Genomic DNA, 13,307 nt, shown 5'->3' on the forward strand with positions numbered 1-13,307 from the left:
GTTATGCAGTCTATTCATGACTCTTTTATTAATATGAAAAGGAAATCTGTATGACCATTTAAGGGCGTGATGATCTCCAATGATAGCTGTAAGGTTTTATAGGTGAGATAAACATGACACGAGGCAAGGTTGGCACAAGGCAAGATTTATTAAAGGCACTCTCCGGCAAAGTTTCAGGGCTCAGGAGAAGGGGAGCCAGGAAAGTCGCCCCGGGAGGAGGTGGGCACCCTCGGGCGAGGTTCCACGACTCTGGAAAGTGGAGTTGGGGAAGTCGCACTGGGAGGGAGTCGGCAGGGGTCTTTTATCAGGCCAAGGCAGGGCATGGGCTCACATCCATATATGATAGGGTATTTGGTGATCAGAGGGTATGGGGTGGGGGGTCCTGATACTCCTGTTTCCTGCATAGGTATCGGGTTACCTATGGAGACATGACCTGGGCATACATCCTTTTGGTGGGAGAGTCAAGGGTTGAGGAAGTGGGGGGAGGGAGCTGGAAGATGGCGGCCCCAGTGGTCATTTCTATTGTTCCTCCTGCATTCCTGGAGCCACCGATCCAATAATAGCAATGTGTTGACATTTTCCAAACAACTTTCTGAGATGACCTGACCTCTTCTCTTTGCTTAGATCTCTGTACTTATCTCCTCATTCCTCTTCCTCACTGTCTGGATTTACAAGAATCATGATAAAATAAATAGTATTTGGCAAACTGTATTTGTTTCAGCTTTCATATTGTGTTTACGTAATAAAGACTTTTTAAAGTCCTCAATTCTAAAAAGGTACTAGGCTAAAAAATGGTAAAAGTTAAATTATGAGGTCATAAAATTCATGAACGTCCTCAGGAATACCTGCAAGATATTTGTACTAGAGTCTTAGAAAAGTCAACGTGAAAATAGCCCACAGATCGGCAGGCTCAGGCTCCATGTTCCATAGATGAAGAAATTAGTGCTGAAGGTGGTTGAAATGAATAATTCTTAGAGACACAATGAGAATTTGGGCCACTCAATGTTCTCTCCAGAACATTGCATGAACTTTTTAAATTGCTAGGAATAACTTGAAGTGAGCAAAAATATTTCTACATTAAAAAATGGATTCATGACACAGTAGAAAAGCTATAAAGCAAAAGTAGGTAGTAGTTACAGCAAGTCATTTAGTGAAGGCACAAGTTTTGGGATATTTGACTAGAACTTTTTAATAGTAACTAAAACTCACACCTAGCCACATCTGGCATTGTTATATTTCATATGCAGTGTTGTTATATTTTACATGTTTTCATAAAAAGTGATATTTTTAATCCAAGACTACATCCAACCAAAAACTATGAAAGGCATTTTACATTTGTTCCTAGCAGTAAAATGGTCAATTTGCTAGATCAGTGAAGAAATTTTAATACAATGGGAAGAAAACCCAGAAGATCTAAATATCACAAAGGCAGGTACTGTAGGCTAGAGGAATTCAAGAGGAATAATGAGTTGACATTTCTGGGCCTATCACTTAACAATGGTGGCCATCAAGCCTACCTCTAATACTAACACACCACATGCTTAGATGAAGCGTTTTGCCATTTTATTAAAATCCACCCTTCTGGTGGCTTTTACAAAACTCATGACTGTGATGCCTCATACAAAAAAGGATTTTTATTTACATTATTGGTAACTATAGGCCCTTTCATCTAAGTGCCCCATACTGTGATTCACACCTTTCATTGAAGCTGTTTCTTTTTCATTTTATCATTTGTTCAGCTGGTCGAGGAAAGGAAATTAATTTGTGGACAGTTGCGTTCTTGGCTTAAATGGAAATTAAAGGAACTAAAGAAAATTGATGGAACATCTGTTAGGATGACACAGAAAAGGTACATCTTAAATCATAGTACATCTATGCGTTAGGCAAATAAAAGGAGCCTCTTTTATAAATGTATCAAATGATTAATGGACCATTTCAAGACCAATTAAAAATCTCAACACATAGACCTACAAGTAACCCAAATATACAGTTGCAAGGGACAAAAGATAAGCAGATGGCAATTTCAGTACAAACTGCCTGGTAAAAAGAAATTGTTAGTGTATTGTGGTATAAGAAATGAACAGCACCATAAATGTCAGAGTTTGGTCGGACTTGAACGGATACAGATGAAAAAATAGAAGAAGTAAAAGCTAAACACAAGAAGCTGAGACACAAAAGATTAGAATGGTATGAAATAAAGGAGCCTGTCAGAGTGAAATTAGGCATTATGCTTCTAAACACCAAATACTAATATTAAAAAAAAAAAAGTGCGAGCAAAAAACACCCCAAATGCTATTTCTTTGTAAGCACTTTTCAATCTTGACACATGGAAAGTCTAAAAACAATACTTGGGTCTTTTAAAAGTAATTTCCCCCAGGAGTTATCGAAGACATCAAGAAAAAAATTTCATTTCTATACCTTTTTAGCATATAGAAAATGTTTTTCATGGTATTAACATTTCTAGGGGAAACACAATTTTTTTCCTCAGACGTATGAATAGAAACAATGAATTATTGATCTATTGCTACTTAAAGAGTTGATGTTAAACAAAAGCAATTTGGAAAACATTTACTGAATGATGAAAATCCAGGATGGATGAAGTACTGTGACTTCCAGTGGGCCAATTCTTCTGCTCCCAGAAGCCAACACTCAGCCCCAAAGTCTACCCAACTCCATGTTTCAAAACTGTTTCCATGGAGCCCCTGGGTGGCTCAGTTGTTTAAGCATGTGCCTTCAGCTCAGGTCATGATCCCAGGGTCTTGAGATGGAGTCCCGCATTGGGCTCCTTATTAAGCAGGGAGGCTGCTGCTCCCATTCTTTCTCTGCCCCTCTCCCCAGCTTATTCCCTCTCTCTCTCTCTCTCTTTCTCTCAAATAAATAAATAAAAATCCTAAGAAAACAAAAATTTTAGAAAATGCATAAAATAATATAACTTCTGGTAATTCCACCAAGTTGGCAGAGGAATGGGGGACTCCTTTTTAACTGGTCTCCTAAATTTAGTTAGAAATCTACTAAGCCTCTCTGAAAACCCATAAAATGATCCTGAGATGTAAGATTATATAGTTCTGGATCTCTACTGGGACAGAGGATCATCAGTCAAGAGGGTGCACCTTGCCTGGATAGAGGTTGATTTTTTTTTGGCTGTATATCCCCTCAACCACAACTCAACAGAATGACTAGGAAGAGGAACTCTGAACAAAGAAAGGACCCAGAGACAATGGGCTGTCCTGCCAATAACCAGTAATGAGATTGAAGCAGTGATCAAAAACCTAGCAAAAAATGATTCTGTGGCCTGATGGATTCCCTGGGGAAATTCTACTAAACACCCAAAGAAATAACATCTATTCTCCTGAAGCTATTTCAAAAAATAGAAACAGAAGGAAAACTTTCAGATTCTTTCTATGAGGCCAGCATTACCTGATCCTAAAACCGGGCAAACACCCCATCAAAAAGGAGAATTACAGACCAATATCCCTGATGAATATGATGCCAAATTTCTCAACAAGATCCTAGCTGATAGAATTCAACAGTACATTAAAGGATTATCCACCATGAAAAAGTGGGATTTATCCCTGGGATGCAAGGGTGGTTCAGCATATGCAAATCATTCTATGTGATAGAACACATAAATAAGAGGAACAAGAAACCACATGGTCCTCTCAATTGATGCAGAAAAAGCATTTGACAAAATACAGCATCCTTTCCTGATTAAAATTCTTCAGAGTATAGGGATAGAGGGAACATTCTTCAATTCCATAAAAGACATCTATCAAAAAAATATAGTGAATATCATCCTCAATGGGAAAAGGTGAGAGCCTTTCCCTTAAGATCAGGAACATGACAAGGATGCCCCTCTCGCCACTATCATTCAACATAGTACTAGAAGTCCTAGCAACAGAAATCAGACAACAAAAAGAAATTAAAAGTATTCAAATTGACAAAGAAGTCAAACTCTCTCTCTTCATGGATGAAAATATTCAAATTGACAAAGAAGTCAAACTCTCTCTCTTATGTGGAAAACCCAAAAGACTCCATCCCCAAATTACTAGAATTCATACAACAATTCAGTAGTGTGGCAGGATACAAAAATCAATGCACAGAAATCACTGGCTTTCTTATACATTAACAATGAAACTCTAAAAAGAGAAATTGGAGAATGGATTCCATTTACAATAGCGCCAAAAAAATTAAGATACCTTGGTATACCTAGCCAAAGAGGTAAATTATCTATACTCTAGAAATTATAAAACACTCATGAGAGAAATTGAAGAAAACACAAAAAGATGGAAATACATTCCATGCTCATGGATCAGAAAAATAAACATTGTTCAAATGTCTATGCTGCCCAGAGAAATCTATACTTCCAACACCATCCCAATCAAAATACCAATGGTATTTTTCAAAGCTCTGGAACAAATAATCCTAAAATTTGTATGGAACCAGAAAAGACCCCAAATCACCAAGGAAATGTTGAAAAAGAAAAACAAAGCTGGGGGCATCACGTTGCCTGATTTCAAGCTATATTACAAAGCTGTGATCACCAAGACACCATGGTATGGGCACAAAAACAGACACAAAGATCAGTGGAACAGAGTAGAGAGCCCAGATATGGACCCTCAATGCTCTGGTCAAATAATCTTCAACAAAGCAGGAAAAAATATCCAGTGTAAAAGAGGCAGTCTCTTCTATAAATGGTGCTGGGAAAATTGGACAGCTATGTATAGAAGAATGAAAACCAACCATTCTCTTAACACCATACACAAAGATAAACTCAAAAGGGATGAAAGACCTCAATGTGAGACAGAAATCTATCAAAATCCTAGAGGAGAAGATAGACAGTAACCTCTTTCACAAGGGCCACAGCAACTTCTTGGATACAAGTCTCCAAAGGCAAATGAAATAAAAGTGAAAATGAAATTTGGGACCCCATCAAGATAAAAAGCTTCTGCACAGCAAAGGAAACAGTCAACAAAGAAGCAACCCACGGAATGGGAGAAGATATTCACAAGTGACACTACAGACAAAGGGCTGATATCCAAGATCTATAAAGAACTCCTCAAACTCAACACCCCCCAAAAAATAAAATCAAGTCAAAACATGGGCAGAAGACATAAACATGACCCTTTTCCAAAGAAGACATACAAATGGCTAACAGACACATGAAAATGTTCACCATCATTAGCCATCAGGAAAATTCAAATCAAAACCACATGGCAAAAATTGACAAGGCAAGAAACCACAAATGTTGGAGAGGATGTGGAGAAAGGGGAATCCTCTTACACTGCTGGTGGGAATGCAGGTTGGTGCAGCCACTTTGGAAAACAGTGTGGAGTTTCCTAAACAAAAATAGAGCTACCCTATGAGCCAGCAATTGCACTACTGGGTATTTACCCCAAAGATACAGATACAGAGAAAAGAAAGGCCATATGCGTCACAATGTTCATAGCAGAAATGTCCACAATAGCCAAACTGTGGAAAGAGCTGAGATGCCCTTCAACAGACAAATGGATAAAGAAGGTATGATCCATATACACAATGGAATATTACTCAGCCGTCAGAAAGGCTGACAACCCAACATTTGCATTAACATGGATGGAAGCGGAGGAAATTACACTAAGTGAAATAAGTCAAGCAGAGAAAGTCAATTATCATATGTTTTCACTTATTTGTGGAACATAAAGAATGGCATGGAGGACATTAGAAGAAAGGAAAAAAATAAGGGGGGAAGTCAGAGTAGGAGACAAATCATGAGAGACTATGGACTCTGGGAAACATACTGAGGGTTTTAGAAAGGAGGGTGGTAGGGGAATGGGTGAGCCTGGTGATGGGTTTTAAGGAGAGCACAGATTGCATGGAGCACAGGATGTTATGTGCCAACAATGAATCATGGAACACTACGTCAAAAACCAATCATGACTAACACTATGTATGGTGACTAACATAACAAAATAATAATAATAATAATAATAAATATAAAATAAAATAATAAAATAAAATAGCTTCCTAAGTAAATTATAATGTTCGTGGCTCTAGGAAGCCCTTAAAAATGTATCACTGTAGATTATTGTACTCTTGTCAGCTGATGACAAAAGGTTTTTGGTACAGCAGGTCTTTTGGCATTGCTCCAATAAGATTTACATTCTGAAGGTGCAAGAAGTGTTTAGTGCACAGATACCTAAACCCACACACACAACCACAACAACAGAAAGGGAGGGGCAGCCCAGTTCAGAACAAAAGCATAGCAGAAAAACATGAGTTCTTTACAATAGGATTACAGGCCCAAGCATATAAATTACTTATGGTGTTCAGAATAGTTTTATTACTGCTTTGTTACACAGCCCAGGCCTGTAAGAGCCATCAGCATAGTCCTAAGCTATGTTAGTAGACAGCTTGGTAAGTGAATATGAATATTTTCACTTTCACAACATTTTCACTTTCATATCTGAAGTGTCTTTCTTACATCTGTGAAATATCCTGAAGCACAAATATCTTTTGACAGTTTGCTGCCAAATGACTTCATCTCTTTTGTTGCTAAGTGGTTGATTATAGCGTTTGGATAAAGACTGAAGTGGAAAAAAAAATTTTATTATGAAGTAGATTAGTTTTGAAAATTCAATTATGTCAAAAATAAATGGTAAATACAAAAATCTTTTCACTGATTTACATGGCATTACTTTTTTAAGTTGAAAAATGATTTTCTGAATATGGCATCATGAACATTTCAATCATGACCCCCTGTTCCCATACCTTGTACAATTATGTTTGCTGTAGCTTGAACAGAGCCTTGATTATTGTCAGCATGACAGGTAAATTGACCGTGATCCTGCAGGGTGACATTCTGTAAGTATAGTCCTCCAGAAGTAGTCAGGTGCCTGGATCGATCCAGGGCCTTTCCGCTGCCCCTAGTCCAAGTGACATGGGGGTGTGGGTAGCCTGTGGCCATACATTCCAAAGTTGTGCTGGTGCCAATTAAAACCTCTGTGTCCTGGGGCTGAATTATAAAACTAGGCTTGGCTAAAGGAAAGAGAAAAACAAAACAAAACACAACCACTTTGAAGTTAAGAAGGTTTATTTATTCTACATTGTGGTTTTTTAATTTTTGTCCGTTTCAAAATGCCTTTTTACTAAATATTATATACATACATTAAATTCTCAAATAGTTAAATCTAAAACATCTGGGTCTTAAATCTAGATTTGATATAAACGTGCAGTTTTTGTTTTTTTTAAGATTTTATTTATTTGACAGAGAGAGAGAGAGATCACAAGTAGGCAGAGAGGCAGGCAGAGAGAGGGGGAAGCAGGCTCACTGCTGAGCAGAGAGCCTGATGCGGGGCTCGATCCCAGGACCCTGAGATCATGACCTGAGCCGAAGGCAGAGGCTAACCCACTGAGCCACCCAGGCGTCCCTAAACGTGCAGTTTTTTTGAGGACTGATTCCCTTGATGCTAGTGCCCACCGATTTTTTATTCTAGGGACTAACTGTTCAAGTGTTCCCACTGAAAAATATCCCCTTCTCAGACTCTCTCGCAGTCAAGGTTATCCATCCATGTGACACAGTTCTGCCAATGAGATGTAGGCACTCATTCCTGGAAGAGTTTCCTTCCCAAATCAAAGAGCAGTCTAACTAGTCATTGCTTTTCCTCCTGTTTGCGAGCTGGCATCCAGGCATGAGTTTAGGTTACAAGAGCCGACTTGGGACCACGATGTGACAATTATGAAGGCGAGAAAAGGTCTCTATGCAAAGGACTGAAGAATAGAAAGATATCATTGGAGCACTGGGCCAATATGGCAGCTCTGTCCACACTCCTGCGCTGCTTGCAGCATATGAATAAACCACTTTTGCACGCTCGCAGGCACACACACACACACACAAACACACACTGTGTTTATGCCATTTCTCATCAAATTTTCTGTCACATTCAGACAAATATAATACAAATTGACCCACTAGGTATCCTTGTAAATTCAAATTTTAGACTTCCATAGGGGGTGTTCCACTTACTGATTCCTAAGAGTTTCATCTTTTCTGGAAATCTCAAGCAGAAATTAAAGACTTATGAGGATGTTTAACAGTCTTAGTTATTGGGTCTAATTCTGGGGGCTCCTTAATTTCTGAGATGAATATATCATTAAGAGTAGAGATAAGTTTATTTAATCTAATTCAACAATCAAGGTTTATTTTAAACAATATAGAATGCCTTAAGCTAGATAATATGCTGGATGTTGGAAAGATACAAAGACACACAAGACACTCCTTTCCTTGTAAGATTATGCTGTAGCTATGAGGACAGAAGACAAACAAATACTCTGAAGAACTACGACATACCTTGGAAATCAATATATTACAGTAAGGTGTAAAGTACTATAGAAAAATGGAAAGAACTATTTATTATAATAATTGAGGTACGAAAATTTTTTGAAGTGAATCGATGGCATTGGAAATGAAAAGGAAGACAATCTGATACATCTTGGAACCAAATTTCTAGAGATTTGATGAAGACAAGCAGCAATGGAGGCTGAATCTGAAGTTTGGGAAGATACTAGTGATATCAACAGTGATGGCAAACATAAGATGAAATGCAGGCAAATGTGCTTGAGGGATGTCAAAATTTACATGTGAAAGTGAGCAATAAGGTAGTAATGAGATGAAATCTCAGGAAAGATACCAGCAATAAAATCTTTGAAATGTACATTAATTATTCAAGTTGGATATTCAGGAATTGCTTTAAAACTCATGTCAATTTCAACAGAAGAGGAAGCAATGTGGTTAGGGCAGGCAGACTGGATGAAGAGCAGGTGGGGAGGGCATGAGGAATAACACAGTTGACGCAACCTGAAGACCTTTGGAGAGAAGGAGAGAACCTTTGGAAAGGACCAGGAAGAAATGGTGTCCAGAGGTCAAAGAAGGAAAACTCCACTGTGCAGTGTCAGGCTTGACATGGAAGGCAAAGTGAATGACACTTTGGAAAGAGGTAGTGGGTTTTCCAGTCAGAAATTACGGACAAACTCTGTAAGGAATTTTCATATTCAATCAATCTCAGACTCAAATGCATTATTTCTGCCAGCATAACTCTTCATTCAGGGCTGCTTTCTCTACTCCCTCTGTCACTGCCAGTGTCACTACTCTCCTCTTCATCGTCACCACAGCCTGCTGACCTGCTCACCTTACTCTGTCCTTCTCCTTGTCCTCCAAACTGCTGCCTGGGAGACCTTTATAACAGAAAAATCTAATTTGGAAACACTTAGAATAGAGTTATGAATGATTCAACTCTGCCTTACAGTTCCCCAAATCTCACATAACTCCCAACCCTTCATCTGTATCCTCCAGATATCCAGAACTTCCTACGTCTTGAATGTGTGCTGCTCTGTCTACCTTTATTGCCCTTTCTACTAAGACAAGTTTTCTATCCTATTTATCTGGCTGTTTTCTACTTCTTGCTTTCAGCTTAGATGTCACTGGCCCTGGAAAATCCTACTTTGAATGAACACAGATCTCCAAGTCTGATCCAAGTGCTCCTCCTGTTAGAGGTGTGGTAGCTGGCTTTGGAAAGTCAGTTATCAAATTTTTAGAATTTTTCAAGCTGACTGTTAAGCATTGCCATTATTACAAATTAAATTACATAAACTCACAACTAAATAAATCTAATTAATCTAATAAATCTCAATAATGATAAATTCTGACATTTACCGCTTCAAGTTATTTTGCATTTTAATATGACCTAGGATCTTGAAATTATTTACATCTATTTTGTCTGCATGGTAGAAATACTATGCAATGGTGTGCTCCTACACATCTCTTCCCAATTCCAAAATCAGTGATGTCATGTCAATCATTGGCAAAAACTGCAAATTGGGGCTTTGCCCTCACCCCCAGAGCCAGTTTCTAAACATTTACCAGTGGGGCATTTGGGTTGGCTCAGTTGGTTAAATGTCCAACTCTTGATTTCATCTCAGGTCATGATTTCAGGGTCATGAGATCAAGCCCCCACATTAGGCTCTATGCTCTGTGGAGAGTCTACCTGAGATTCTTTCTCACTCTCCCCCTTCCTCTGCCACCTCAACCCTGTGCACAGGTATGCTCCCTCTTCCTAAAATAAATAAATAAATAAATATTTAAACATATATATAAATAAAGAAATATTTACCAGCACACATCTATCCTTTCTGCTTCTATCCCCTTTCCTTACCCATCATAAAATTTATTATTTTGTTGAATTATGGGTATCACCTAATAGACTATAGACTTGGGAAGGTGAGACATATTGTCTATTTCCATCAGCTTCCTGATGATGATACTACTGAAAAAAAATAAAATAAAATTTTCACAGCTCTTGTGTCTGGTTTATATAAGCCACTAATGGCAAAGCAAAGCTCCTGGAAAGTTAAAGGAGCATAGGTTGTTAACTATATAATCTTCAACATCTAGCTCAGTGGGCATTCAATAAATATTTGTTGAGTCAATTAATTATGAATGAATAATTCAATGATTTGTTAGAAAGGATGATAGTCTTGCCTAGCTACCACTGATTCCCTTGGAGGATGCTGGGTCATCTTCTGGGGAAGCTGGATGGATAATCAAAAGGACAATGGCAGCCTTGGGACAGCATGTAGTGTGACTAGAAAATAACAGAACTAAGGCAAGAAATTAAATAAAGTTCAAGAGGAAAAAAAACTCAAGTTTCTGTAAAAGATTAGAATGTGATAGACAATGACAACTGTTTCACTTTAAAGCATTCCATTCCTTAAAGAAACAAGACACAATCATTTTCTAATGCAAATAACTGATGGAGAACTGTTGCATTTACATTAAGTTCAGTTATGGGGGGAAAAAGTTGTACCTGGAGGACTGGAGTATCTGAGCATGGCATTCTGTGTCTTGACCTCCCCAGCTGAGTTTCTGGCCATACACTGATATTCACCTTGGTCTGACTCACGAGTGTTTCGGATCATGAGTGTCCCATCATCAAACAAGTTAAATCGAGAATCATCTTCCAAATCCAACGAGTGGCTAGAAATACACATTTTATATACATATTATTTAACTCCAATCATATTGAAAACACCTAACCAAGACTGAAAATATAGGACCTTATAAATATGTTTCATGTATATCAACATGTTGACTTTTTAAATTGTCTTAATAATTCAGATCATTTTAATTTAAATCCTAATTGTCCCTTCCTATTTCTGAGATTGTATACTAAACACAGGTTTCAAGTCAAGACATGATAGAAAGGAAGGAGGTTTAAATGTCCTACTTTTGAAGGCAGCATGAATTTAAACACTGAAGCCATCTCTCTAATATGAAAGATACTTCAGCACATTGTTATACCTCTGAATTCCTATTTTTTAAAAAGTGGAATTGGGGCACCTGGGTGGCTCAGTAGGTTAAGCCTCTGCCTTCAGCTCAGGTCATGATCTCAGGGTCCTGGGATCAAGCCCTGCATTGGGCTCTCTGCACAGCAAGGAGCCTGCTTGCCCCTCTCTCTCTCTGCCTGCCTCTCTGCCTACTTGTGATCTGTCAAATAAATAAATAAAATCTTAATAAAAAAAAGTGGAATCATCAGATGGTGATATGTAAGCTTTGTACCTCTTTTCTGCGTGTCATTTAATATGCACTTATATTTTGTTGAAGAGTGGAAAAATATTCATATTCAAGGCAACATAGCTCAAAGCTAAGGATAATTACATGACAAGGCATTAAATAAGCACATCCATTTACCCAGTTGTTGGAGGTTAGGCCCTCATAACTGAACTGGACCATTCTGGAGATACTAGAAAAATACTTTTTATCAATAGAAGTGGAATATCCATTGAGCACAGTAGTCTTCACTACTGTGAAAGAAAAGTTCAGGCATCAGTAATGTGTTTTTTGGGTTATCTTTAGAAGTAAATACAAAGCTACTGACACATAAACATATGTCAGAAGATTCAACAGAATTTTTTTTTTGTCTCCCAGGGTATTTTTCCCCCTTTAGAAATATTGAATAATCATGTGTGAGGAGGAATGCAGACATTCACATGAGTATTCTTAGTACTATAACAATATTAAATATAATAAAGTTCCCCCTAACACACATTCATCACTCAATAGGCATTTGTTAAACACTTAATATATTGTCTCCCATCAATAACACTCTTAAGAGAGGAAAAAGTCCATTGAGAGGATTTCATTTCTTTCTTTTTTAATTTGTTTTAAAAGCCAATGGCTTCCAAGTAAACATTTGTCTATTAATTTAAAATGCACCAACACTGACAAAGAATAACTCATCTTATTTTCATATATGTGAAAACTAAAGCAGGTTAAATTAAAGAGATGGAGAAACCATACTTATTCAGCAATTTACATCACAAAGGATAAAGAGGAACATAATGGCCATATTTCACACCCATTCTTTCGGAATGGAGCAGAAAAGAAGGCAGGACAGATAGATGAAATCTGTTCTTTTTCACCCACTGAAAAGCTTAATTTTAAGAACTACCAGTTAGTCAATGAGAACTTCAAGTTACTATTTTTGAAGAGATTAGTTTTAGGAAATACAACATTGCCTTTGAAAGGCCAGCAATGCAGAGCATAGGAAGCTAGATGCTGAATATTCCTATAAGTATAGACTGCCACAACTACTCAGTGCCAGTAACATGCAGTGAACATCAGAAAACATATTTTTTTAAAGTGCACAAATTCAAAAGTCTTATTTAGTATTAAACTAATTATTTTAAACACAATTCTAAAATCATCTAACCTTGAACCCAATTAGGCCTACTTGCAAAGTAGCACGCCAGCAATAAAGGAATTGCGCCTTTTCCAAAGATTATTTAATTTCCTTAAAGTTTGTTCTAGGAGCTTCTGAGCTGGTAAACACGTAGAGATTTAGGCAGTGTCACACTCAAGAAGCCCAGAAACTGTACCTCTTCCCACATACCTTGCCCTATGTGTCTCTTCCATCTGGCTGTTCCTCAATTATATCCTTTTATAATAAACTATAATTTAACTCTTCCCAATTCCTTGAAATAATAAGACAGACACAGCGCCTTCCTTCATGGAGGTAGAGTCTTATAAAAAGACAGACTAGTAACAACATGGCATTTGTCTCAACCTCCATATGGATGGAGAATTCAGACAAAAGAAAAAGGAGGGAGAACAGGAAGAGGAGGAGAAAAATAGTTGTATACAAACATTACACACTGAGAAATAAAGCAAATGCAGAAAAAAATTGTCCTAAAAGTGACTCCTAAAATATCAAAAGTTACTAAATGTGTACATGATATCTATCTTCTGGCTAGACAATGCAATAGAATTCACCAGT

At 37.7% G+C, this 13,307-nt stretch overlaps 1 protein-coding gene across 1 annotated transcript in view; it reads right to left on the bottom strand.

Annotated features, from left to right (window-relative positions):
- Nucleotides 1-13,307, bottom strand: part of PXDNL (peroxidasin like) — a 454,842-nt gene that overhangs the window by 128,198 nt on the left and 313,337 nt on the right. The window contains exons 9-10 of the mRNA XM_032841176.1: nucleotides 10,839-11,008; nucleotides 6,748-7,014 (exon numbers count right to left, since the gene is read on the bottom strand). Of these exons, the coding sequence (XP_032697067.1) occupies nucleotides 6,748-7,014; nucleotides 10,839-11,008 (437 nt within the window). The remainder of the gene's footprint in view (nucleotides 1-6,747; nucleotides 7,015-10,838; nucleotides 11,009-13,307) is intronic.

Source organism: Lontra canadensis, unplaced genomic scaffold (genome assembly GCF_010015895.1).
Source record: "Lontra canadensis isolate GAN:19392208 unplaced genomic scaffold, GSC_riverotter_1.0 scaffold121, whole genome shotgun sequence".
Classification (NCBI taxonomy): Eukaryota; Metazoa; Chordata; class Mammalia; order Carnivora; family Mustelidae; genus Lontra; species Lontra canadensis.